General features: G+C 47.7%; 1 protein-coding gene across 2 annotated transcripts in view; it reads left to right on the top strand.

Moving 5' to 3' along the window:
• The window catches only part of RERE (arginine-glutamic acid dipeptide repeats), a 132,754-nt gene that overhangs the window by 24,658 nt on the left and 80,826 nt on the right, over nt 1-27,270 (top strand). For both annotated transcript variants that reach the window (XM_021537774.2, XM_021537771.2), the window contains exons 3-5: nt 3,688-3,758; nt 24,817-24,922; nt 26,898-26,994. In XM_021537774.2, the coding sequence (XP_021393449.2) occupies nt 3,688-3,758; nt 24,817-24,922; nt 26,898-26,994 (274 nt within the window). The remainder of the gene's footprint in view (nt 1-3,687; nt 3,759-24,816; nt 24,923-26,897; nt 26,995-27,270) is intronic.

Here is a 27,270-nt window from a genome sequence, read left to right as displayed (position 1 = left end):
GCTTGAGGCTGTTCAGGATAAATCAGGTGAGGTGATGTGGTGCATTTTTGGTGCTGTTTGTCCTTCTGTCCCCCACACTGTCCACGAGCAGCTGTGGGAGGCAGGTGGGATTTCACGTGGGGATTTGTGAACCATCACTGAGAAGCACTGGGGGCACGTGTGGCACCTCCAGCAGAAGTTTTCTGTGGCCTTCAAAGGCCAGGAGAAGCCTGTTGGAGGTGGCACGCGTGCTGCAAAGCTTATCTGCTGCTAGAGGAGGAGTTTCAGACTAACTGGTTATTCAATTAATTTATTTTATCAGCCTGGATTCTTGTTCTTACCCCTCCTCCTTTTTCATGTGTTTAATTGAAAAAACATCTCCAAGGCAGGAGGAGTCCCTGGCACGACATGGGGCTGAGCAGACACGGTGTCTTTGCTTGCAGCGTGGCATTTTTGGTGACAAAACTTCATGTAAAGGGTGTTTGCTTTGTACAGATCTGTTAATGAAGGATGTGTGGATGCACCTTACGAGGAGAGCGGTGCAGTGTTGTGGACATGCTTGAAAAGTGCAGGAAAATAATTGGTGTGGGAAATGATGTAGCTGGGGGCCTGAGCTGCAGAACAGTTGCTTTTATGAAATTGGGAACTGCAGAGTACAATTAGCTGTCATTAATTTTGTTGAATAGAAATATGTTCCATTTATTGTACAATCAGGAGCCAGGCTTGAATGAGTTTAAATAGATGAAATCTAAATTATACTGACAGTCCATTAAACAGCAGCAAAACCCCTTAAAGAAAATGGATTCACTATGATACCGGTTTATAATAAAATCATTTGCCAAATAAGAACTATAGTCCAGGCACTGGGAATACTCCTGTGAGCTTCAAATGAACACAGTAAATTGGTTGAACCATTTATTGCAGAGCAGGGCTCCAGCTCGTCGTTCCCTGACAAGGAGCCAGCAGCGTTGCTTGAAATCTGCTCAGCAGGAAGTGACACTAAAAGATCAGACTGGCAATTTGTTTGTTGTCAGCCATATGGGGGAAGAGAGGCAAGTGCTCAGCTCCCTACCTGTCAGTGGGGATGCTGCTGGAGCCCAGAGCACGTGTTTGGCATTCCCAGGGCCCTGCTCTGCCTCGCTGAGCCACTTCCAAATGCATCCACTTCCACATGCATCGCTGCTGCAGCTGCAGCTCTGTGTGCTGCTGACCTTTGTGAGCGAGGCTTTGGCAATTGCCCTGAGCCTGGGCTGCAGGCGAGCTCAGCTTCAGCCTCTGAACCCACTGGGCGTTGGCTGTGATCCTTTGGAAGGCACCACCGATGGTCTGTGACTGCTGGCACCCTGCTCCTAATCCCATTTTCCGCCCATGGGGTGCTGAGGGGTGCTGACATTCAGCCTGGAGCTCCTGGGAGGCTCCTGGGCTCTGCAGAGCAGGTTCTGGCCAGGGTTGCCTGCTCAGGCTTCCTCAGGGGCTGGCACGGGGCTCTGGGACTGCTGAGCCTTTTCATTTCAGGCACCAGGATGAGAAATGTGAATATTCCTGCTTTCAGGAGTGCAAATACCCTTCAACTGCCAGCAGCTTGAGTTCAGGGTTTCCACGTCTGTACACACATGCAGAGAGTGAGCTGGAGACCTGATGGGGAGGGATGGTAGATAATTCCTTGACAAAGGCTTTCAAGGAATATCCTCCCTGGGGAAGTGTGTGCTGTGCAGAGAGCCTATGGCTTTGTTCCTTGGATGATGGAAGTGTTGACTCATTAGGTAAAACATGAAAGGGTTCTAATTGTGAAGCTGCTTACTACAAAAACTGCAGCATTTAAGCTGCTGAAGGTTCGGAAAATGGAGCTGGTTGGGGTGCTTTTCCAAGAGAATTTTTTACGTCCATGCATTGAAGCTCTAATTTTAAAAGCAGCTTTTAGTGTGGGAATATTAATGTAACCCTTCAGAACTAGGGCACATCTGGTGAATATCACGAGCCCAAAGGCAGAATGACTGTGTACCATGTGTCAGGGAAATGCTTCATCTCCAGTGGGACGTTTTACACGGAATAGGGAAGTGGCTGCAGCCAGGCAGGGAATCCAGTGGCTGTGCAGGGGACTCAGCATTTCCTTTTGCAAAGGTTACAGAAAGCCCTTTTGGTTTTATTTTTGTTAATTTTCTTTCAGATCATTTGCTGGTTTGTCATTGCTAAACTCTGTGATTGATGTTGAGATTGATGTTCAGATGTTGAACTTGTCCAGGTTTTGAGTGGCTGATGCGAGTGCCTCTATAAATATTCTCCTTTTCTGGGGGGCATCTTTCCAGTTTCTATCATCCCCAACCTTGCTGTGCACCTGGATAAACTTGTTTTTCTTATCTGCCTGGCCTCTGGTGCTTCGGAGCCTTGTAACTGGATGTCATCATTGTTTTAGGGCTTGGCAGGCAGCCAGCAGTGCCTCTCTCAGATGCAACCCAGAGCAAGTCTTTATCCTTAGGAGATGCCACATCCCCTCACTCCGTGCCAGCCATTTCACAGGGATGCTCTGCTCTTGGCTCTGCCTGCTGCCTGATAAAACCCTGGAAAATGAGGCTTGCACAGCCCAGATACCGAGGGAAAAAGGAAAAAAAAAAAAAGCTTTTGCAAGTTGTGGTGCTGTGTGTGGAGTCTCACTGGCCCCACAGAGCTCCTGGAGGAGCAGGACGTGCGTGGCTGGTCCTGCTGGACCATGAGCTGCAGCCTTGTCCAGCTGCAGTGGCCAGCCAGGGAAATCTGGGATAACAAGGAAATCTGGGAATACCTGCATGTGGTCATTGCTGCAGCTTTGAAACGTATCTCATGGAACCCCGAGATTTTGGAGGTTTTCTGTAGAAATCCAGCAAAGCCCACAGAAAATCCCTGCCAGGACAGTGGTGTTTGTTGTCTCTCCTGTGTTTTGAGCAGCAGCTCTTATCTGTGTGTCAGAGGGGTCACCAGGACGTTCCTTTAAATATTTGCTCGGCTTTGGGGCTGCATCTTTCTGTTCAGCGAGCTGTGTGTGAGCTGCTGAGTTCCAAGGTCAGGATCATTAATCAGGCACTTCTCTCCCATCCGTGCTGTGTTTTCATTCCGAGGGCACTGCTTTTGTTGTAGTTATTGCCAAGACTGTTTTGAACACAACAGACCTTATGTTACAGCAGCCTTGGAGAGCCCAGTTGTCAAAAGCAAACAAAAATAATTACTGTGTTTCTGTCTTGTCAAATGTAATTCGAGAAAGCGCAGGCCTTCCCCGAGGTAAATCTAATTTAAGTTTGCTGTGTTTCATTTGTGATTGGTTGCCTTGGTTTTCTTCACAATTAGAAGAGAAAATATGTTAGTGCTTGGTTCTTAATGGCAAGCTGACCACGAAAAATCTGATTACTTTCCTCTCTTATTTTGGTCTGGTTCACAGGCTGTGACCTGGTCATTGTTATTAACGCAATCCAGAGTGGTCTTTAAATTCCTTTCTTTTTGTTTTCCTAGCAAAATGTCTATTCAAATCAAAGTTATTTTTTATGCAGTTAATTCCCTTATTTATCATCATAAATAGTTTCTATTTTTGGATCACACTCAGAATAAATTGCACAATATGCAAATGAAATGGTGGTTCTTTCAAAGTTTAAGCTGTATTTGAATTTATCCTGTTGTTGTGTTTGTTCTTGGAGGCACAGAAGTTAATGCCCGTTATTCTAAAATCTTGTGTTTTTAAAGATTGCGTTTATATCGAAAGTCGCCGGCCGAACACGCCCTATTTCATCTGCAGCATTCAAGACTTCAAACTGGTAAGGAACATTTTCACCTCTCCTCCTTTCCCTGCCCCAGGCTCCAGGGTGGGGATGTTTCTGAGCTCCTCTGAGTGACTCTTTACCCTCTGAAGCAGGAGCTGGTTTTGATTATTTGTATGAAACCCCAGCTCTGTGCTGCAGCCTCAGGTCACTGGGGCAGTTCCAGCTGTGATCCCGGGCGTGTTTAGCTGAACAGAAAGGTGAACTGGAGTTGTGGAACAGAAAGGTGAACTGGAGTTGTGCTGTGGGCAGCTGTGGCTCAGGAAGTTCAGTGTGGCTCTGGGATCAGGGCTGGCTGTGGCAGCCTCTGCATCTCAGCTCACTCCACACCAAGTGACCAGATTAATGGGGAGAGACAGAAAGGAATGTTTAAGGACCTGTTGGCACTTCATTCTCCAGCAGTGAGAAGTCAGGGAGCTGAGCAGGAGCACATCAGAGCGGGGTTTGCAGGCTCAGCCTGTCCCCAGGAGCTGCTCACAGCCTGGCAGAGCTCTGTGGGCAGAACATTTGGGCACTGCTGCTCCTCATTGCTGTATTGAAGTCCTGAGCACCTAACAAACTCTCCTTATCAATGTCTTGCTGCTGTCAGAATAAACCAACTTTTCTTCCAAGCTTTTCCAGATATTCTGTGAGAATCACGGAGATGTTCCTCAGTGCTGCTGTCCCTGGTGGTACTTGGCACTTGTGGGGTGTTCCCCCTTTCCTCCCCCTGTTTTTAGGGAGTTCCTGGGTTTGCAGTGGGTTCAGCCCCAGCTGGGCCACTCCTGCCCATCAGCAGGAGAAAATGAACAAAAATATCTGCTTTTGGGTCTGCCCAAGTTCCAGGGGGCTCTGGGTTCCTGCTGAGCTGCATTAATTGCTCAGGAGATGAGCAAAAGCTGCAGCCTCTTGGACTGGAGCACACGTTTCAGCTCCCTGCAAGACTCTGGGCAGTGAATTGCAGCTTTAGTACCTTGACATGGTTTTGAAGTGCTTTCTCTTCACTCATGTTTTCAGCACGCAAAGGACTTGGCACGAGGGCTGCTGGCAGTTTTGCATAATGTTTGACATGGAAACTGTGTCTCTGTTCTCTGTTTACTTTTGCCTGCTCAGAGTTCTCGAATTTCTCTGTTAATTTAATTTTTCCTACTGACATAATGCATGAAAGGAACTTGTATAAATGACAAAACCAAAAACCTCTTGATGCTGATTATACCAGCAAAAATAAATCCCCAGTGTGTGTGTGTGGCTGTTGATTTTCCTGTTGGGGGAAAGGGAGGAGGAGCAGTGGAAAGGACACTTGATTTCTCTTCTAGTGTGAGATACCAACAGGAAAACAGCCTTGTTTTGCCTTCAGCTAAATATGTCAAGTGAAGCAGGAAAGTTAAAGTCAACAGCTTTGAAATGTCACCTACTAATTAAATACATTATCATGTTGGTTGTCACAAAATAAAAGTTTTTGGCCGAGTGTGTGAGCCTTACCTTATGCTTCCCCTGGTTCTAGGTGCAGTCTGGGTACAGGAGTTGATGGGGTGTTTTACTGATAAAAACAGGAATATAAAGCTGTATTTTAAAAACATGAGAGGGAGTTAAACAGGACACAGCCAATGCTGTGCATCATCCTGCAGGGTGAGAGGTGCTGAGGGCCATGGAGTAAAGAACTACTGAGGTTCCTTCTTCAAATAAACTGGGGCTTAATTTGCTGTTTCCAGTAAGATCTGAAATCACAGGAGGATGATTTTATGTTTATTGCTGAGCTAGAGGGGTGCAGGATCAGTAGCACTTCTCAAAATCACCTCCAGCAAGGTGCTGATGGGCTCAGGTGTTTTTGGGGAAGGAGCTAAAGGGCAGCAGCACTGAGGGTGTGACAGGAGTGCTCTGCACTGACTGTTCCTGCAGCTGGAAAGCCACTTGGAAAAAGCAGAATTTCAGTCCAGTGTGAGCCCCCAGAGCTCTGCTGCTGTCCCACAACCTGCTGGGGTCACCATCCGTGCTGGAGGGGAGAGCAGCACCTGCTGGGAAGGAGGAAAGAGCTGGGAGATGCTGATGGGGAGTGACTCCTGTGCATCCTCTCGTGCTCAGAGCAGGAGAAATTTTTCCCCCAGCTGCCCAGAGAGATGTGTTGCTTAAACAGAAATGACATGGCAGTAGAGCAGACGTGTGCTCCAAAGGGAGAAGGATGTGTGGGCTTGAAGGGAACATCAGGTTCCTCTGCAGGGGCATCTCGAGGTGGCCCTGTCCCAGCCCTGGGCTGGTCCCACTGAAAAGCAGGATGCCCTTGCTGGACCAGGATCACTGTGAGGGTTTGGGTTTTGTTTGGGATTTTGCAGAACTTTGAGCATTTCTCTGGGAATCCACTGGTTTATTTTTGCCCTCCAACACTGAAATGTTGGAGTGCTGGCTGATGAAAATGCAGCTTCCTTTTCTTCTCCTCACGGAGAAGGATGGGCTGGCAGGTCAGCTGAGGAGGTGTGATACCATAAATGCTTTTCTTTGCTTGCTTCGCTTCACCAGGTTGAATTATTGAACTTAAAACATTTTAAGAGTGAAATTGATGTTGTCTCTCAGAAGAGTATGAGATTGCTGTCTGTATTTAAAAAAAAAGGCACTAGATGCTTTTTTTTCCTCTACTGATTGGGTTATTTTGTGCTGTGTCCCAGAACATTTTATTAATCTCTTTTTGGTGCTAGTTCATTTTCTTTGGATTAATACTATCCTCTTTCAGGACTCAAGACCAGATTATTCTTAAGGACTTTGATTAGGAACAAACTGTGGTGAAGCAATGATTAAATCTGAGTTTGCTCTGTTGCCCTACATGTTTTTATTAGTTGTCAGCTCCTGCTTCATTGCTGATACTCAATATTTGCTCTCCCTCCTGTCGGGGCAGCTGAGCCAGTGCTTGGGTTCAAGTGGTCTCCTGGAAATCTGGATTATGCAAGGTCATGATTGGCTTTAAAGCCACTTTTCTCACCTTGTTTTTCCCTTGGGGAACACTTCTTTCCCCAGTTTCAGCCTGTCCTATCCAGCTTGCCATGTCAGTTACTTTAAAAATGTTGTTTTTAAAAGAAGGAAACAGCAAACTATAATTGGGAAGCTGGAAGGAGGAGAAAGCCTGTGAAGGGGCAGAGTAATGTGGCTTTAATACTTTCCTGGCATTGCCTGTTGAACAGCTTTAAGGAGGAAAATGGTGAAAGTGGGATTCAGGCTTTGCTGGCTGTGGGTGTTTTTGTTCCAGAACAATCTTACAGCTTGGGGTTTAAATTACACAGGCAAATCAATAAAATGGAAGTAGTTAATGCTCCAGTGCATTAAAAAAACATAAGTTTCTCTGATTATTTTTTTCTGTGAGAAAACGTTCAGGTTGTTTACATCAGGAATTGTCTGCTGGAATGTCAATCTGCTGTTTTCCCTTCACTCTGCAACAGCACCAGTGCATTTTTAACAATGCAGTTGTTCCCACAGCAGCCTGCTGCTGTCAGAAATCCCCATTTCCTATTCATCAGGAAGTTAGGGAAGCATACTTCTCGTTCATTTTAATTTGGCACGAGTCAAACATTTAAAAAACATACAGGCTTGACGAAGCATTCCTTAAACGCTCTTTGGTGCTACAAATACCTTGATCAAAGCAGAGCAGCAGAGCAGGGCTGGCTGAGGCTGTTGGAGGTGGCAGAGGAGGGGCAGGGAACTGGGAATTGTCTGCGCCTCCCCTCAGTGTTCATTTTAACCAAATTGTTCCAATCTTCCCTCGATCCGTGTCCTTCAGCCTGGCTGCAGTTGCTTAGCCTGTCCTTGTGGCTCTGAGCTCTGCTGGGGCTCCATCAAACCTGGCCAAAATCCTGAGGTTTGGATCTCCTGAGTTTCTGGCACAAGAGTGGAATTTCTGGAGGAAATAGCAGAGGGTCAGCCAGTGCTGTCTGTCATTCACACCCAGCACTTTCTGCTGCTTCGTTCCACCACTGCCCCCAAAAAGAAACAAGTCCTTTTGTCAAAAACTCTCTTTTAATTGAAGAGTGCTGTCTTTTGAAAGTGGAAATTCTCACTGAATTTCTTCTCAGATCAGGCCATTTGAAGAAACAGATTTGTATTTTCTTCAGGCTGAGGGTATGGCTTCAGAGCTAAGTTTTTTTTTTTTTTAATTAAATAATAGTATTTAATGTGTTTCTTTTGTAGTTTACACTGATTGTAATGCAAAGAATTATAAACAGTAAAATTTCCTTTTATCTCTTTGTTTGTGGTTAACAAGTCCTAAAATTCTGTCCATTCTCTTTATCTTAATTAAAATGTTGATTGTGATTACTTCTGGCTGATGAAAACACACAATTAAAACTTAGCTGAGTGACTTTTGTGAGAAAATCCAATAAATGTGCAGAAGTGCAGTTCTTCTGTGCCCTCAAAGGGGTTAAGGGACATTTTATAACCCCACACCCCCCAGGTACAGAAATTAAACCTGTTTTAGGGAGGTCTCTGATAGGCTGTGGTGGGAATATCCTCATGAACAGGAGGATATATAACAGGAATATCCTCGCGAACAGGAGGATATATATAACAGGAATATCCTCGTGAATCCTTCAGGATCCCAGCAAAGCTCTCCCTGCAGAGAGCTCAGCCAGGGAACTTGTCCCAGGCTCTGGGGCATCCCTGCTGAAGCTGCCTCCTCAGGAGTGGTTGTGAGCCAAGAAAACCCTGCACAGTTGGTTACAAGATTGTTTTATCCCAGTGAAAGTCTTCCTCACCTTAAATAGCCAGCTGTTGGCTTTAAATATATGATGCAACAGCAGTAATTACATTTCAGATATGAATATATTAATTATGTAGTGCCTCTAAACCCATGCGTATCCAGCTTTGATTAAGGCTCAATTTAAATATCAAAAGTAGTGCAGAGCCATGTCTGTGGGAAAAAGGGCTTTATCTGCCTGCAGAGATCAGAAGTGGGAGAAGTTGACTGAATTTTGGTGTTTTGGGAGCGGGGCACGAAGCACAAGGTGGGATTAGCTGAGTGCTGAGGGTTGTGCTGGTTTTTGGGAATGATCCTGGAGCCTGGGAACCCTCGTGCCAGGAGGGTTGTGCTGGTTTTTGGGAATGATCCTGGGAACCCTCGTGCCAGGACAGTTTGCTGGTTTTTGGGAATGGTCCTGAGAACCCTTGTACCAGGACGGTTGTGCTGGTTTTTGGGAATGATCCTGGGAACCCTCGTGCCAGGAGGGTTTGGGAATGATCCTGGGAACCCTCATGCCAGGAGGGTTGTGCTGGTTTTTGGGAATGATCCTGGGAACCCCCGTGCCAGGAGGGTTTGGGAATGATCCTGGGAACCCTCGTGCCGGGAGGGTTGTGCTGGTTTTTGGGAATGATCCTGAGAACCCTCGTGCCAGGAGGGTTGTGCTGGTTTTTGGGAATGATCCTGGGAACCCTTGTGCCAGGAGGGTTTGGGAATGATCCTGGGAACCCTCGTGCCAGGAGGGTTGTGCTGGTTTTTGGGAATCATCCTGAGAACCCTCATGCCAGGAGGGTTCAGCTGAGCCCTGCCTCAAGGGGAAAGGAGACTTGCACAAGGACAGGAGCATGGGGCTCTCATCCAAGAAGTGACCTGCATTTTTCCCTGGACAGCAAGTGGAGGTGGAGCAGGAAGCAGCGAAGGCACGGGGTGAGCAGAGAGAGGCGGCTGCTGCAGCCGGGCTCTGTGGGAGCTGCGAGCAGCTCATTCCTACAATTACATTCATTTATTTCTACATTCCCACAAACACAGCAGAGCTGCAAACCTGCCCTCCCATCCTGCCGTTTAGACCTTTCCTGGTGTGAATTTCCAGCTTGGATAAATGAGTCCAAATTGCCTTTTTAAGGTTTTCCTGTGTTCCAGAGGGACCCAGAACACGACCAGCAGATGGATTTCAGCAGCATGTTTGTGCTTTTTCCTATCCTGACTTAATTTGATGTCACATTTAAAATGCTAATGGCCACACTCTGAATCGGAGCATCAGAGGGAAACTTTACACCAGAAAAACGCTGAATTTGCCGTACAAAAGGAAACGTTATTAATTGTGATGCAGTTGCCCTTTGTGCCTGTGTGTTTACTTGATTGAAGCATCTTGACTGTGGAGCTTTCTCCTTGAAGCCTGATTTGAATGGAGTATACAGCTGGATTGCCCCAGGGCCTTGTAACAATTTATAGTCTGGATGGAAAGGCAGAAGTGCATAAAAAGACAGTTGTGAAATGCTGCTAGTGCCCTGTAATAGAAAATCTGGGTATGATGACCTTGGCTGCGTGGGCCTCTGGGATCTCTTTGCTCCAATCCAAAGGATTATAAAATGGAAAGGATTGCATCTCACCTGGAATAAAGGAGGGGAAAAAAATCAAAAGAAATTTGTTTTTCTAAATTATGCAGTTCGTGCTTCCTCTCCTTTGCATTCCTCCTGCATATGGCCTTGCATTTTAGCAAACATGGTAAATTTACGTCTGTTATTCTCTGCACTGTTACAGGAGCTGGGGTTTTTGCATGCAAATATCTGGGTGAGGTTTCTGTAGCCACAAGCATTTATGTATTTAAAAGCCTCATTCTGTTTGCAGATGAATTGATGTTCTGTTCCTGAACTGCAGCTGAATTAATTTGTGGCAAATTTTTCCTGGCCAGTTCCGAGGCAGCGTGACCTTTCCTTTTTGGTGTGGAAAAAATGCTGATTAGTACAGATTTTCTTTCCTGCTCCTCCAGATCCATTGCTCTTTCTACGGCCAAAAAAAGGCAAAAAAATATTTTCTTCTTCCTCCAAATCGCTGCTAAACCTTTTCAAGGCGAGGTTGGACAGGGCTTGGAGCAAGCTGGAGTGGTGGGAGGTGCAGGGCTGGAGCTGGGGGGGCTCTGGGGTCCCTCCAAGGCTGATTCCAAGGCTCTGGAGTGGCACAGCTCCCTCTGCCATGGAACAGAGCAGCCTTGCTAACAGGAGCCAGACGAATGAGGCGTTTGAAGGAGCACTGAATTATTTACAATAAAAAATGTAGCCTGCAAATGAGATTGGCTTGTCTAACGTGCAGCGGGTTCTGTGCCTGCATGGGGCACGTGTGGGCTGGGGATGTGGTGCAGGGCTTTGGAGGGGTGGCAGTGATGGAGAAGCAGAGGTGACAGTTTAAGGATTGCATGGCAGGGGCTGCACAGTGATTAAATCCACTGATGCTGTCACTGAGCCGTGAGGCTGCAGATAACATTCTCTCCCTGTGCTGAAAACAAGAATCAATACAAACTCCTTGACAGGGGCTAAATTATTAAATAGAGCCTTCCTTACGATGTTTCATTATCTGGGATTTACCTCAGCTGGTGATTTGTCAGCAGCACAGGGAGATTTGCTGGGCGTTTTGTATTAAAATAATTCCAGATGCATATGAATCCATTTTGATAATTCCCCTCCTTTTTACAATGCTTCTCTGTGTATTTTTTTTTTTCCCTTTGGTTGCTATTACCCAGATGCCACTTTGAATTCTCACACAGATCCTAAGCTGTGCTGCACAGTGAGGTTTGGGCTTGTCACATCTGTGTAAAAATAAATCCTTTTTGTATGGCAGACTGTTCTCTAAGTGCTGCTTTCAGGCTGTTAAATTAGCAGGGGATTTGCAGTGTCTCTCAGGTGAGCTTCAGAACTGAGGGAAGAGGCACGAGGCTGCTCTGTGGATTTATGGGTACTGGAGTTTCGCTGGACTCGGCTGAAATATGGAGCAACATTCTTTTTATTTTGTTGTACATCTTGTGAAGGAAGGCAGGAGCAGGAACCATCCATTCTGAGGCAGCTAAACCAGCATATTTTGCATTCCCAAGGTGCTCAGGGCTGTGTGGAGACGCTGTGTTCAGACCTGGCTGAGATGTGTCATTTCATCCGTGCCGTTATTTTGTCAATTAAAGAATGTTTAGCATTTCTGTGGGATTTTGGGGTTGTTTTTCCGAGTAGCCTTGATAGTGTAATGCAGCAGTGCAAGTGAATGAATTCCTGCAGAGCTGCAGTGTTGTGCCACAATTGCATCCTGGTCCTTTGGAGAGGCAGTGCTCATATTTGGGGGTTTAAAGCAGATGGCAGCATTGTTCAGAGTGAGGATTAACAGCTGGAAGTTAAGGCTGTATGTGTGTTTGTGAGGGCTCAAATCCAGCTCTGCCTCCATTCCTTCCATATGGCCTGCATCTTTGCAATTGCAATCCAGACCTTACAACTTAAGGGCTACATAAAAAAAAAGCCCAAACAAATATACAAAACACCAAAACAAACAAAAAAAAGCCCACAGCATAATCCACAGGGGGTTGTTTTGATTTTTTTCCTTTTTAATGTGATTGCCCTGTTTGTTTTTGCCCCACTTGGCATCCAGCAGTTGGAATTTCTGTGCCTGGCTTGTTGGCATGGGAGCACTGGAGGCTGTGGGGGATTTTTTCCCCCAGGAAAGGCTCCTGGGCTGCTTCCCTGAGCTGATATTTATAATTTCATTGAGCCCTTTGTCACGGCAGTGTGGTCTTTACCACCTTTAGCTTTTTATTTTACCTTTCTCCTGCCTCTTTTCCTCCCCCTTACCCGAGGTAAACCTGTTTCCTACACCTGTGCTGAGATAATTGAGTGCTAAATAAATCATTGTGTGCCAGCTGGAAAATACCGAGAAAAAAATGTTATCTCTAGCTTTTAGGGGGGGGAAAAAAGTATCAAATTGTACATTAGCTGGGTTTTATGTAGCAAGAGAAAATGGAGTTAGAATAAATGTAGCCATGTCTTGTGGTGTTGAATAGTGAGAGCATCTGTCATGTTTAATAATGCTTCTGACCTTTAGGATTATTGAAGTCGAAATTTTCTCTCTGGTCATTTGGGGGTACTTGAGCACTGTCAGATTTCTTGTGTGTCTGCTCAGCCTCCAAAGACACATTGTTATGCTTTGTGAGCTGCTGAGGATAATTCATTAAAGGAATTTGTTTTCCTGCTTTCGGAAGGGTTTCCTTGAGGAATGTGAAGTGCTGTGGCCACGGCGTTGCAGAGTGTGTCCCATCCCTCAGGGATGTGCCTGGAATTGCTCTTTGGGCTGGGGGTGATGCTGGCAGTGCTCCTGTGTGCAGCTCTGGGGGTGTGGGACACCCTAAACCCGGCACAGTGTCCTGGCAGGGCAGGGATGCTCCGGGGCCAGCCCGAGCTTTGGGACACGCTGTGCAGCAGGGCTTGGTTTGTGCAAGGTTGTAAAATGCTGGGGAGGTCTGCACAGGCTGGGAGGGACAGGAGAACGGTGGCAGGAAAGGCAAAATCTTTTTCTGAGTGCCTGTTCTGTGCCTGAGTGACAGGAAAGGCAAAATCTCCCTTTTTGAGTACCTGTTCTGTACCTCAGTGGCAGGAAAGGCAGAATCTCCCTTTTTGAGTACCTGTTCTGTACCTCAGTGGCAGGAAAGGCAGAATCTCCCTTTTTGAGTTCCTGTTCTGTGCCTCAGTGGCAGGAAAGGCAGAATCTCCCTTTTTGAGTGCCTGTTCTGTGCCCGAGTGGCAGGAAAGGCAAAATCTCCTTTTTTGAGTACCTGTTCTGTGCCCGAGTGGCAGGAAAGGCAAAATCTCCCTTTTTTGAGTTCCTGTTCTGTGCCCGAGTGGCAGGAAAGGCAGAATCTCCCTTTTTGAGTTCCTGTTCTGTGCCTCAGTGGCAGGAAAGGCAAAATCTCCTTTTTTGAGTACCTGTTCTGTGCCTCAGTGACAGGAAAGGAAAAATCTCCCTTTTACTCAGCAGAGACTGATGCAGCCACTTAGGGAAATGCCTCAAGGCAGCTCCACCTTGTGCCTGACAGAGCTTCAGGTGCTCTCAGGCTGGGTTTTGTCCCCTGGTGTCACCTCTGGGGATGGGTCCCTGCCCAGCACTCGCAGCCAGGGGTGTGATGGATCTGCATTTTTGACACTGCAATCACCAAACACTAATCCATGGAGGATTTGGACTTGTAATTTTGATTAAAGTGATTGATTTTTAAAGCAGCCTCAGTTCCTTTTGGGCCATTAGAGGGTATTTGAAAGGAAAATAACTCTTTAATTTAATTAGTAGTGCGTAAGCATCCTGCTCTGCTTTCTAAGCAGAACTTCTGGGGGTTTTTAAATCATATTCCCTTCTGTTGTTTGTTGGCACATTTTAAGGTTAAAAGTGATGCAAAATTATTAAGACCAACAAACTCGTGCCGAGCAACTCTTAAACTTCAAATAAAGTTTTTCCTTTGGGAAAACACCCAAGTTGTGTTGTTGTGTAAAGCAATCCTTGTCCACCCACCTGGATGTGATACTAATATACCCCATGGAAGGAATGCTGTGTAAACAACAAAGTGCTTCCCTTTTATTTGTAAAACATCCTTTTTAGACTACAAACACGTCTAAAGCGTTCAGTTTGTGGAGAGAATCAAATAAGTAAGATAAAAGAATGTGTGTGTTTCAGTGCTGTGGAATAGAAAGACATAATTTATGCTCTGTATCTCCCGTCGTTGCGATTAGTGACCTGAGGCTGTTGAACTTCCTCTTTATGGATTGGGAAAATGCTGTGACAGTTTTCAAGGGAATTGCTCTCTTTGAGTTTAAAGAGATGAAAATGGGTCTGCTAACAAGGACCAGCTTCAGCGTCTGCTTTCATATTTCTCGTGTTTAAAAAAAGAAAAAAAAAAGAAGGCAAGAAAAGAAAAGGCAATTGGGTGCTTTGATATGTGTGAACCCCGGTACCCTGGCAGGCAGAAGCTGCAGGATGTGGAATATCAGACAGGGCTGCAGGGAGGTGTTCCCTGGGATGCTTTTTGCTGTGGCTGAGGGGATTGAGATGGGTGTTTTCCAAGAGGGGAGCTGCCGTTTGGTGCCAGTTTTCCTGTTCTGAGCTGCTGTGGTGCTTCCCATATTGATATTCCAGGATATTCCCAGACCCAGGAATTCCCTCTCCCTGTGCTGGGCTCTTGATCCAGGGTGATGATCACCAGCCTGGACTGGGATTTAGAGCTCCTCTCCCTCAGCTGGGGCAAATTTGTGAGAAAATACCTGAAAAGCACCTCCTGATTTCAGGTGTGCATTCGTGGGCTGTGCTGCACCCCCAGAACACAAACTCTGGGAGTTTTGAGCTCCTTTGGGCCTTTCAGCTGAAAACTTCACCCTCTGAAGTGCAAAATTCCCAATTAACTGTGGTGAAATACCATCATAAATCTCATATCTGGAGGTGGTTAAACCAAGGGGCTGTTTGTTACTACAGACATTGGGCCAGGAAAACAAACAGCTGGGAGCACATCTGGAGCATGGCTGAGTTTGCACCAGGCACGGTAAATATTGAAATTGGAGCTAATACTGCGTTCTTACAGATTAATTTATCACGTGCTCCTTGGGAAGCACTTGTAGGACGAGTGCTGCAGTTTGCACCAGTTCAAGTGCTGGGAAATGGCTTTGGATTTGTCAGTGCTGCTTGTGCCAGTGCATGAATCTTTGATTTCACTTTTCCAAGGTACTGCACACTCGGGGAGCTCCAGGGCTTTTTGGGTCAGGCTCCCAGGGAGATGGCACAGCCAGAAGTGCAGACAAGTGCACAGGCAGCTGAAATATGGGCTTCAGTATTGATCCAGGCTTCTCCCCTTAACTTGTGTGTCACAGAGAGGCAGAGCTGCACCTTTGATTGCACAATCTCTAACACTTCCATTTTCCCAAAGACAGGCTCCTGCTCAGCAGCTTGCAGAACCAAGTTCATGGAAGTGGCAAAACCTTTCTGAGGAGATTGTCTTTGGTGAAAGGAAGCTGATGTAAATCACGAGCTCTCTCTAAACTGTCAAACCAGGTTTTGTACAAATTGCCTGAATGAGTTCTGGTCATTTTTCTGTTTTGTAAGGTTCCCTGCCAGTTTCTGCATTGATGGGTGATGGTAGCACGCAGAATGCTCCAGTTTCCAGTGAGTCTGGAAAGAACTGGCTGTGCTGCTTCCCTTGGGGTGAATCCATGTGCCCAAGCCAGGGGGAGAAGCATCAGCCTCATCATCATCCTCAGGAGGGTTCTGGAGCCAGAGCCTTTGAAGGTGGCACTGATGGGTTCCATCCAGTGCCCCCAGTAATGGAAATGAATTGGAGTTCTGCACCAGGGCTGAGTGCTTTGTGCTGCTTGGCCTCAGCTCTCTGCTGCCGGACCTGGGAGTGAATTAACACCTTGACTTCTTTAATAGAAGTTATTAGTGGCTTCATTTGTTGGAGTTGTAATGCTGTGGCGATTATATGGCCCAAGACAAACGATTAACTTTGGAATTGTGCATTAGCTCGGCTGGCTGTGCTCACTGCAATTCAAAGCAGAGTGCACATGGTGGCCATGGGATGTGTTTTTAAATGTGTTTAAAAACCACATTGCTCTATTTCAGAACTTTTTCTAGTGGGCCGTCCCAGTTGTCTGTAAGTTCACACTTCCAGCACCCAAGAAAAGTGTTTTGGTTTTTTTTTTATCTCTCTCCCAACTTTTTCTTTGAGATTTTTTCTGTTCTAGCAGGTAAATGCATCCCGTTTATTCTCAGTGTAGTTATTTCTGATTTTAGTGTTTTCAATATCTGGCTATTTCCAGATGAATGGAGAGCATCTTTCCAATCTCTCTGCTCAGATTAGATTGCAGCCTGTGGAGCTAGTTTGGGATATGCTTATTTAGTCCCAATTTACATATAAATACAAAGAAAAACTCTAAAGTCAGGTGTTGCTAATTTAGCTATTGATACCAGGGCAGGCAGCGCCAATCTGTGTTAAAATTCCCTGCGTGGTGAGATACAACCTGTCTCCTGCAAATTGACATTTTTAAGATTGCTGCTTTGTTTCCTTGATGAGCTGCTCTGGGTGTTGGGCATTAATTACGGGTTTTTGTGGAGGCTGTGCCTGGCCCTGTGTGGATTCTGTGTGAACAGCTGATTTTGCTCTGCTTCCAAACATCAGCTGGTCACCAGCACACGCTGGGGCAGTTTCTGAGACAGGTAAACATTTCAGTAAGTGACCATTTCCCAGGTAAATGGCATCCTCTGGGCAGCTGCACAAGGAAACATTCCCTTTCCAGGCATTTCTTTTCCAAACACACTTTGTTTCCTTGCTTTTGTGGTGAAACAGCCAAGTCACAGGATCTGGCTGATCAGTGCACTTTTATCCTTTTCTTTTTGTAATTTCCAACCCCAGCCTGTTGGCAAAGGTGCTTTAATTTTTCCTGGTATAAAATCGCCTGCCTGTGAGGTGATATTTTAGCAGGCGGTGACTGTTCAAACTCGGGGCTGGGTTTGCAGAGCAAACTGAATCCTGATTGTTTTATCCTCCAGCTCTTGGTGTGTCTTTGTTCAAAGGTAAACCCCTCAGTGAGATGGTAAAGAAAATGTGGCCTCTTGATATTTAAAAGGTGAGAAATCTATTTAAACTGTGTATGATGGCTTTGAATAGCCCCACTGCTGAGTGCTGCTTGTTTTAATAGAAGTGATAAATACTGTGGCTGGTGCTGCTCTGCAATTAGATCTGAGCTATGTGCTATAAATGACATTTAATGGCAAATGTCAGGCGGGGCCCGAATGGTATCTTCATTTCAGTCTTGCACTTCTTTGGCATAATGCTAAAAAAACCTTAATGGAATTTAATTACTGGAGCATCCATTCAATGATCAGTTAAATGCATTTGTGATCCCATTAGGTGGTGGTGGCTGCTGGCTCCTGGTGCTGAGCTGAGCAGGAGATGCTCGGGAGGGTCCCTGGCAGTTCTGGGTCAGCAGCTCCCCCCGAATCTGCTCCTGGGGAAAGGCAAAATCTGTAATCACAGTGGGGCTGGGAGAGGCAGAAAACACGAGCAGGGATGCTGTGATCAGAAATAGTGCTTATTGCTTTCTCTCTCAGGCGTTTTAATTGCAGCCCATTAATGACTCTGGGTGTGTGTCTCCTTTGGGGGTGTTTGTGCAGTGACAGCAGAGATGTGGCACCTCCACGGCTCACCTGGGAGTTTGCATGAGTCCTGTTTGTGAGTTTATTGTGAAATGGCATCTCCCTGCCCAGCTGGGTGCAGTGGCATCCCCTTGAGAGGCACCAGTGGAGGGGCAGCAGCTTTGGGTGCTGCAGCACCTGCACCTGGACAATTACCTGGAATTCCACTTAACGTGGAGATTTGGGGAGGAAAATAAACCCAGGAATCCTGGATGGGAAAAAAGGAAACGGAGCAGAAAGAGACACAAAGGGATTAAATGAGGTAGTAAGCAATGACCCATAACCTTCATGGAAGATCTTATCATAGTTTTATTTTAAGACAGTCAGTTATTAAGCATAACTGCTTTTTTTTTTAACAAGATGAAATTATCTTTTGTCGTTTAGGTTCACAGTGAAATGTTAAGGGTATTTTGTACCTAAGTGTATTTCACTTAAATGAAAACAGGTGACTTGCTGGTTCTCAGCACAGCGAGCAGCTTTGTTTCTGGTAAAGCTGGAAAGCTGATGGAATAAACAGTAGAGTTTATTTTAAATACAGACATCTCACAGTCATTACCTGAAATGAATCATGTTCTTTTTCTCCTGGAAAACCCTGGATGAGGCTGTGCCCAAGGTGAGACATGGGAGCGACACTCAATAAAACAAAGGGCTGTTGGTGACACTTGTTCCACAGCAGTCAGCTCTTGTAAAGCTGCAGGATTTGCTGAATTCCTCAGGGCTGCAGCGTGCTGGAAGCACGGGGAGCTGCAGTGCAGGCTCCAGGGGAGGTGGGTCTCCCCGCCGGGCTCAGCAGCTCCGTTTGGTGCTGTTTGTGCATTTCCAGGTGGGTCTGGCCCCGCTGCAGTTCCTGCGCCGCGTGCAGCCCCGCAGAGCACGCCGTGCTCGCGGAGCCCTGCTGCAGCTCGGGGCTGAGCTGTGGTTTGCAGCAAGTCTGGCAGCTCCAGTGCCAAACACCCACGCTGGGAGACAGCAGATGGCATCTCCTGGGCATCAGCTGCGGGTGGGGCGGGCACCACGGAGCGCCATGCGCGGGAGCTGCAGCCGGGGAGCCCTGCAGGGAATGCGCCCGGCTGCAAAGGTGGGTTTGGCCAGGCTCTGCAGCTCCTAAAGCTGTGCACACACTGCTGGTGGATGCTGGGGGGGTCAGTGTGTGCCTGTAGGCTCAGCTGTGCTTGTGGTGCCCTCCCCTGTCCTCCTGTGAGGCCACAAATGAATGTTTGTGATGTTTGCAGATGGTGCTGCTTCACGTTTTGGGGGTACAGAACAAACACTTCCCGTGGGGTCTGGGCCAGGTGTGTCCCTGCAGGTGTGCAGTGCTCTGTGCACCTGTGAGGGGCTGAGTGTGAGGGGTGCTTCACATCTCAGAGTTCCTCCTCCGCCTGCCTGAATTCATTTCCAGCATGCTGAGGTGACTCGGTGAATCCCAAAAGGAGTTTTATTTGTGAATAAAAAGGACACGTGAAAAAGCCTTGCTGTAAACAGTCGGAAAATGTCAGGCACGAGCTGTTGTGAAAAAAATCCAATATTGTTTTGTCAATCAATTACTCTGTGCCCTGCATAGATCACAGAAATGGGCCTGGAAACAGCAATGTTTGCTGGTTCCCAGCTCAGCTCCCACTTGAGCGAACGTGCTGATGGATTATCCGTGGCTTTCCCAAGGCTTGGCTTTTCCTGCCTCCCCTTCCTGCTCTCCATCAGCCCAAATCACAGCCCTGGAGCCCGCCTGGTGTGCCCAGCTGAGGCACCCAGGCTCAGGAAACCCCCGTGCATGGAGCAGTCATTCACTGGCAGGAACAGGCCGAGAGGTTTGCTTTGGGGTGAGAGGACAGCCCTGCCCTGCTCCAGCCAGGGGCACAGGGGATCAATCTGCATGTGGCCACATTACTGCTTTTATTTCACATTTGTGTTTCTTGCTGAACACTGACAATGCTGCTCTGTTTGCAAGGAGTAATTATGTGTTGCTATGCAGGCGTCTGAATTAAATAATCAAGCTGCAAAAATAACATTCATTTGTAGTAATAACCTCTGCATTTCCAGGCTGGGTTTGCTTGGCTTACAAACAGCTGATCAGTTTTCTTAATTAATTAGCAAACAGCCTACAAAAAGATACCCTGAGAACGTGGAATCACACGTGCTGTTGTGGGGAGGGAAGAGAAATAATCCTTGCTGTGTCTCTTGTAGCTCCTGATTTCCAGATAGGTTCGTTTGTGTCCCCCTTCTGCTTTTTTTTCTTTTTTTTTCCACCCACGGTGAATCCGAGTGGTCTTTATTTTCCTTTTTCTCTCCTTTGCCTGTTGGTAAATGTCAGAATTGACTGAGTAAAACGCAGTTGTGCAGCAGGAGTGAGGTTTCATGGTGGCAGGCCATGGGAGGGAGGATGTTCTGCTCCCTGTTTGCTGTTTGTTCCTCTGGAACTGCTGCTGGTCCAGCGTGCCCATCTGTCACCTCCAGCACTTGGCTGGTTGTTCCCAAAGCTGCCTGTGATTTAACGTGGATCTAAATGGGGCAAGGAGTGAAGTGCAGGATTAATCCCTCTGGGAGGTTCTGCAGGACATCCTGGGTTTGGTTCCTCACCCCCTGCAATCCCTGGAGATGCAGCAGCTCTGTTCTGAAGTGTCCCAGGGAAAACTGGCACCTTGGAACTCTCACAAATGCTGTGGAAATTGGGACATTCCTGCTTTTTAAAGAGAACTTGCAGCATTATTTTTTGCCCTTCAAGGCAGAGGCTCATTTTAAATAGAAGTTGACCAGATGCTTGTGAACTGAAATGCTTTAATCCATTTACAGATCCCATCTAATTCTTGTTCAATGTCCAAAACTGATTCATGCTGTTTAAAAGGAACAAAACCCAAAATGTCAGCGAGAATAAAACCCCCAAATGAGCACTTTGTGAGCGCTGCAGCAAAAGACAATATTTTCATTAAAGGGGAGAATGTGGTTTTGCAGCACAGGGAATCGTTTTGAGCTGACAGAAAGACACTTGAAATTTAAAGCTCTTGCCATGGCTGCAGTTTCTGCAAGCCTGGGTTTGGCATGTGACTGTCTGCAGCTTTTCAGATGTAAAGGTGTAAAAAAAGGGGGGGGGGGGGGGGAAGTCACACTTTTAGGAGGTAGGGGACACTTCTTTTGTGTGCACATGGTTTGAAAATAAATAGTCTGCCACAGAAATTGGCGCCTTGACACCTCTGAGTGCAGTCTGCTTTATAAATGACATACGTATTTAGGAAGTTGGCTGACAAAATAGCATGTCTAGGAATTTCTGTGCCATGAGGGATGTAAATGTGAAAAGGGAGGCTCTGACAGACGATTTGTATTTTTAGCAAGATTGAAGCTTCAGGTTAAACCCCACAAAATCGTCTGTGCTGGAGAGCTGGGCACAAAAAAGGGCTTGTCAGGGTGCAGCTGTTAAATGAATTGGCCAAAAATGACCAGTGGTGGTAAAAAAAGGATTTAGGAAGGAGATCAGCTCATCTTCCCCCAAAAAACACCCCCAAAGAAACCCAGAACCCACAAGCCAGCCCAAGCCAAGTGCATCATTGTCCCAGGCTTTTCTGTGAAGGGCTCCTTGCACATCTCACTGTAAATGATGTTTTTGTTGCTGCTCTGCCTGTGTGTTGGCACGGAGCTGTTCCATAGGCAGCATTCCGTGCTCCAAATGGGCACGTCAGCAGCAGAGTCTGAAATTGCTCTGGTCTTCACCTTGGCCCCGTTTATCTTCTCATTTCTAAATCACTTAAAATGCCCCTCTGATAGAATTGAGGTGTTAGGAGTTAAGAGCTGGGAGCTGGGGGCAGACTCTGAGAGGTGCAGCACCTTTGGGTTGGTTGTGTTTTGGTTCTAGCACCCGTTTGGTTTTAACTCTAATTTCGCGTATTTTCTCCATAGCTTTAAAAGACACATTCTTGTTGTTTTCTGAGGTGAAAGAAAAGCCATTTCTGGGTGTTCGGGACCCCCTGTAATCTCCTTTGCTTTGCAGTGGTGCCCTGTGAGTGCCATCAGCCCCAGCCTGATGGGTAATCTCATTTCTGAGAGATAAAACACTGCAGAACGCTGCGAACACTTTGTGCTCCCTGTGAATATTCCTGAGAAGCTCTCGTGGAATCCCTGCTGCTCCAGTGTCAGCACACACTGGTGTCTGCTGGGGCTTCCACGACTTGTGGCAACCAGCAAAAACTTCTTCTTGCCTTGCCTGAAGGACCAAAAGGATCTTTAGGGAGGTGGGACAGAGTGAGGTGGTTCCTTATGGCAGCAGGGGAAAAACCTCACTTTGAAGCACGGATTTCTTCCCTCCAGTGCTGAAATGAGTGTGAGTGCTGCCCTTGGCCGTGTCCCCTGTGCTGGGACAGAAATGGCAGGGAAGGGGCTGGTGGCATCACCGTGTCCCCTTGGGCTGGGAGTGTGACCTCAAAACAAAGAGCCAAGTGAGCCAACTCACAACATACAGCCTAAAAATTATGTATACGTTGAGTGTCTTACAGAAAAGACTTTAGAACCACAGTAAAAAAGAGCATTCCAAATGCTCTTCACTGCAGTCGAGATTAAGAAGCAGAATACCCAAATCCACCACACTCAACTGAAGCAGGCCCCAGAAGCCCCTTAGAAATTGGCACCAAGAAACAACAAACTGAAATTAAAATTTATTCAAGCAAAATTAGTATATTGCCGGGGGGGGGGTAGTTTGTAATTTTATTTATAAAACTGTTTTATGTATAATTGTAATTAAAGTCCTAGAATACCTCTATCCAAAAGAGGGCAGGGGGACAGTGGCAGTGCCATTCCTCCTTTTTCTGGGATCCCCTCGGGGCGTGTAGAAGCCGAGGATCACCTGCACACGGAGTCTGGGCACTGCCAGGATCACCTGCACACAGAGTTTGGGCACTGCCAGGATCACCTGCACACAGAGTTTGGGCAGTGCCAGGATCACCTGCACAGAGTCTGGGCACTGCCAGGATCACCTGCACACAGAGTTTGGGCACTGCCAGGATCACCTGCACACAGAGTTTGGGCAGTGCCAGGATCACCTGCACAGAGTCTGGGCACTGCCAGGATCACCTGCACAGAGTTTGAGCACTGCCAGGATCACCTGTACAGAGTCTGGGCACTGCCAGGATCACCTGCACACAGTTTGGGCACTGCCAGGATCACCTGCACACGGAGTCTGGGCACTGCCAGGATCACCTGCACACAGAGTTTGGGCAGTGCCAGGATCACCTGCACACGGAGTCTGGGCAGTGCCAGGATCACCTGCACACAGAGTTTGGGCAGTGCCAGGATCACCTGCACACGGAGTCTGGGCACTGCCAGGATCACCTGCACACAGAGTTTGGGCACTGCCAGAGCTGCCCCTGCACAGCTGTGCCCTCCCAGGGGCTCTGGAAGGACACACAGCCATCCCTGCACATTCCCTGCATTCCTCCTTTGCCCAGGTGCAGCAGCTCCCTGTTTTCTCTCCTGAGTCTCTGGGTGCTGGCTCACACCTGGGATGATTTTGGGTTTGTGGGGAAGCTTTGGCACATGTTTCCAGTCCTCCTCCTCCTCCCCTGCTGTCATTTGCTGTTCCAGAGCAGCACCCCAAATTCCAGGCTGCATTTTGCACTCCATGTGCAGATGTGCCTCCTGTGCAGGGCTCCGGGGGGTTCTGTTCTCTGAAACACTCCAGAGGCAGGAAAAGCAGAGCCCTGGTGCCTGTTGTGAGCTGTCCTTGTGTGTGTGAGTGGGATCGGTGCCAGTGCAGCTCTCCGAGCATCCTCTCAGGGTTTGTGTGACAAAAGAGTGGGGTTTTTGTCCTCTCAGCTGACAAACACAAAGAGCATTTGCAGAGAAATGCTGGGTTGATGTTTGCCATCATTGCTGCGAGCTCCACTGAGAGAACTGATGAACTCTTAGCGAGAGGGTAACAGATTATTTCCTTGGAGTTTTTGTCTCCAGAATTCAGAGACTGCTCATAAAAGCCGTGGTGCACAGAGCATTATTTCAGCAGCACAGCCGAGCCTGCAACCCCAATTTTGGAACAGCAGGCAGCAGAAATCAGAGCCGCCTCTCACTCCTTGCCCTTTTGATTTTTTTTTTTTTAATTTTTTTTGCCGTGCATTAGACGAGCTCGCTGGCTTTGATTGCAAATGTTGTGTGTAAAAGGCTCGGGCTGCTGTGCCCGGGGATGCTCGGGATGGGGAAGCAGCTCGGCCCCGGCTTTCCTGGCACAATGCTGCCACTGGCAGTGGTGTGCCGGTATTGCACGGGCTCCGCTCGGAAAATGCCTTTTTGCAGTTTGGTTTGCGGGCTGTTTGTCCAGCAGAAAGGCTCCGGCAGCGGGCAGGAGGCAGCAGAGCCTCCCTGGCAGTGCCCCGCGCTGGAAGCCGGGCTTGGCACGGCTCGGGAGAGCCCTGCAGGATTGCAGGACGCAGGAAAACAGCCGGAAAGAATGTTCCTTGCCCTGCAGGCCTTTGTTCCTCCTGGGTTTGGGAGGGAGAATTGCAGACCAGGGGTTTGGAGGTCAACTGAGCAGAGTCTGTAGTGACTTGGTCTAAAAGTTCTCTTTAAGTGGTTTATGCCCCAGTTTCCTTCTAAGAAGGAGCAAATGGGTGGCTGGAGCCTCAATGAAAAAAGAGCATTTGGGGAAGAGAGTTTAGTGTAAATTTTGCTGTGGGGTTGATGAGCAGTCAGAGCCTGTAATTATTGTGATTGAAGTGCAGCATCCTTTTCTTTTGTGTAATAAAGAACATCTATGATTATGTCGGGATCCATCTGTCCTTCGGGGGAAAAAAAATCTATTATCTCTTGGTTTCCACTGCTAAGAATGGTTGCACTGAATGGTGTCACTGTGGGTATTCTTTTTTGAATGTTTGGCCATAAATGCTTCTTATTTGTGGAAATCAGCAGACTGCACGAGGCCAGAAATTGCAATCCTTTTCTGATCCCTGCCTCTTTGCTTGGGTTAATTAACATGAGTGAGTAGATTGGGGTTTGCTGGTCAGATGCAGAGAGACACAACTGATGCAGGAGGGTCTCCCTGCCTTTGTGTGGGCTGGAAATCAATCTGTCAGCAGCACAGGCTGCAGAAACAAACGCTTTCCTCCCTCTGGGTCTGCCCCTGGGGCTTTTCCCAGGGAGGGCTGTGGGGCTGTGGGCTGATTTCCGTGCCAGTAACGCCCCAGGGTTGTTTTGCAGAGCAAGAGGGACCATCTGCTGATGAACGTCAAGTGGTACTACCGCCAGTCCGAGGTGCCCGACTCGGTGTACCAGCACCTGGTGCAGGACAGGCACAACGAGAACGGTGAGTGAGCCCTGCCCTGCCCCGTGCCAGCTTCAACAGAGCCAGCCTGCCCCAATCCCAGGTTTAACAGAGCCAGCCTGGCCCATCCCAGGTTTAACAGAGCCAGTCTGCCCCAATCCCAGCTTCAACAGAGCCAGCCTGGCCTATCCCAGGTTTAACAGAGCCAGCCTGGCCTATCCCAGGTTTAACAGAGCCAGCCTGGCCTATCCCAGGTTTAACAGAGCCAGCCTGGTCCATCCCAGCTTTAGCAGAGCCAGCCTGGCCCAATCCCAGGTTTAACAGAGCCAGCCTGGCCTATCCCAGGTTTAACAGAGCCAGCCTGGCCCATCCCAGGTTTAACAGAGCCAGCCTGGCCTATCCCAGGTTTAACAGAGCCAGCCTGGCCCATCCCAGGTTTAACAGAGCCAGCCTGGCCTATCCCAGGTTTAACAGAGCCAGCCTGGCCCATCCCAGGTTTAACAGAGCCAGCCTGGCCCATCCCAGGTTTAACAGAGCCAGCCTGGCCCATCCCAGGTTTAACAGAGCCAGCCTGGCCCATCCCAGGTTTAACAGAGCCAGCCTGGCCCATCCCAGGTTTAACAGAGCCAGCCTGGCCTATCCCAGGTTTAACAGAGCCAGCCTGGCCTATCCCAGCTTTAGCAGAGCCAGAACACTTCTGCACGGTGTGTGGAACCAGGACTGGTGGTTTCTTACCTGCCTGGTGTCACTGGTGTGTGTCCTGTTCCTGTAATCAGGGACATTCCAGGTATGCTGGAAGTGCTGGGCTGCATTATTAATAATAATTAATAGCATTGTATTATTATTATTAGTAGTAGTAGTAGTATTTATTCTCTCATTGAGAGAGGATAGAAAAGCAAAATCACCCTGGATCCTTGGCAGGCCTCCTGGACACTGTACTGATAAAGAAACTGAGCACCAAATTATCTGCAGAAATTGGGGATCTGCTCTGGTTTCTGTGGTTCTGCCACAGTCTCATGAGAACTGTGTCTTTCACATGAATATTCCCTGTGATTGGTATTGCAGTGAGGAATGGAGCTGAGTTTCCCCTTTTCTCTTTGCAAAAACAAGTGTGATTTGTGTTTCATAGAAGCAGAAGAAACTTTAGTACATATCCCAGTGTCATTTATCTCCTGCCTCCAGGGAAGACATAACATTTGCTTCTGTTCTTACCAGGAAATTTCCTTGAGGCAACTGTTAAAAATTCTGAAGCTACTCCAAGGTGAACTGTGATGATAAAAGTTGATGATTGAAATATGGAATGCAGCAACTTTCTGGTGCCCGACAGAACAAAGTTGAGCACACGCTCCCCTTTTAAAGGACATTTTGTGTGTGCTTTTAGCAAAAGCTCCACAAATCTAACATTTCTGTTACTAATTTATTTGAAACTTCTAACAATGAGATTACAGGCACAGTGTCAAAAAGTATTTTTGATAGCATGGCTTCTTTTTAATGCAATCTCCCGTGTGTGGAGAAGTTTTTTTGTGTCTTCCTCAAAGGTATTAGAAAGAAGTCTTGGAAAAAGTTGTCTTCCAGTTCTTTTGTTAACACTCAGAATTGTCTGTGTTTGAACATGAATGTCAATATTTACCTCAAAGCCAGAGCACTAGGCAGTTACACTGTCAGGATTTTGTTGAAGATTTGACATTAAATGTGCACAGGAACACTTACCTCATCCTGGAAACCAGAACAAATTCACTTCCTTGGTTCCTTCCACCTGGGAGTGAGTGCTCCCAGTGCTCCAGAGGAGTCACCCAGTGCCCTTAGGGAGGTTTTCCCCTTCAGAAATCCTGGGAGAATTGATGGATGAGAACAGATGAGATGTTCTCCACGTCAATTCCTGCATCCCACAGCTGAGTGACCACATGAAGGGCGTGTTGGAGCCCCCTGAGGAGCACCCCGGAGCTGTGCCCAGCTGGGGCAGTGGCAGTGGTGCCCAGCCGTGTCTCAGGGCCGTGTCTGTGTTTGTGTGTGGCAGATTCGGGCCGGGAGCTGGTGATCACAGACCCCGTGATCAAGAACCGCGAGCTCTTCATCTCCGACTACGTGGACACCTACCACGCTGCTGCCCTCAGGTCAGCAGGGCTGGGGACACCTGGGACAGCTGGGGACAGCCAGGGGCTGGGACAGCTTGGGGACGGGCTGGGGATGGGCTGGGGACAGCTTGGGGACAGCCTGGGACGGGCTGGGGATGGGCTGGGGACAGCCTGGGATGGGCTGGGGACAGCCTGGGAACAGTCTGGGGCTGGGGACAGCTTGGGGACAGGCTGGGGACAGCCTGGGACAGCCTGGGGTCAGCCAGGGGCTGGGGGACAGCCTGGGGACAGCCTGGGCTGGGGACAGAGGTGTCA

Source organism: Lonchura striata, chromosome 24 (assembly GCF_046129695.1).
Source record: "Lonchura striata isolate bLonStr1 chromosome 24, bLonStr1.mat, whole genome shotgun sequence".
NCBI classification, from domain to species: domain Eukaryota; kingdom Metazoa; phylum Chordata; class Aves; order Passeriformes; family Estrildidae; genus Lonchura; species Lonchura striata.
This window is presented reverse-complemented; position numbering and strand designations above follow the sequence as displayed.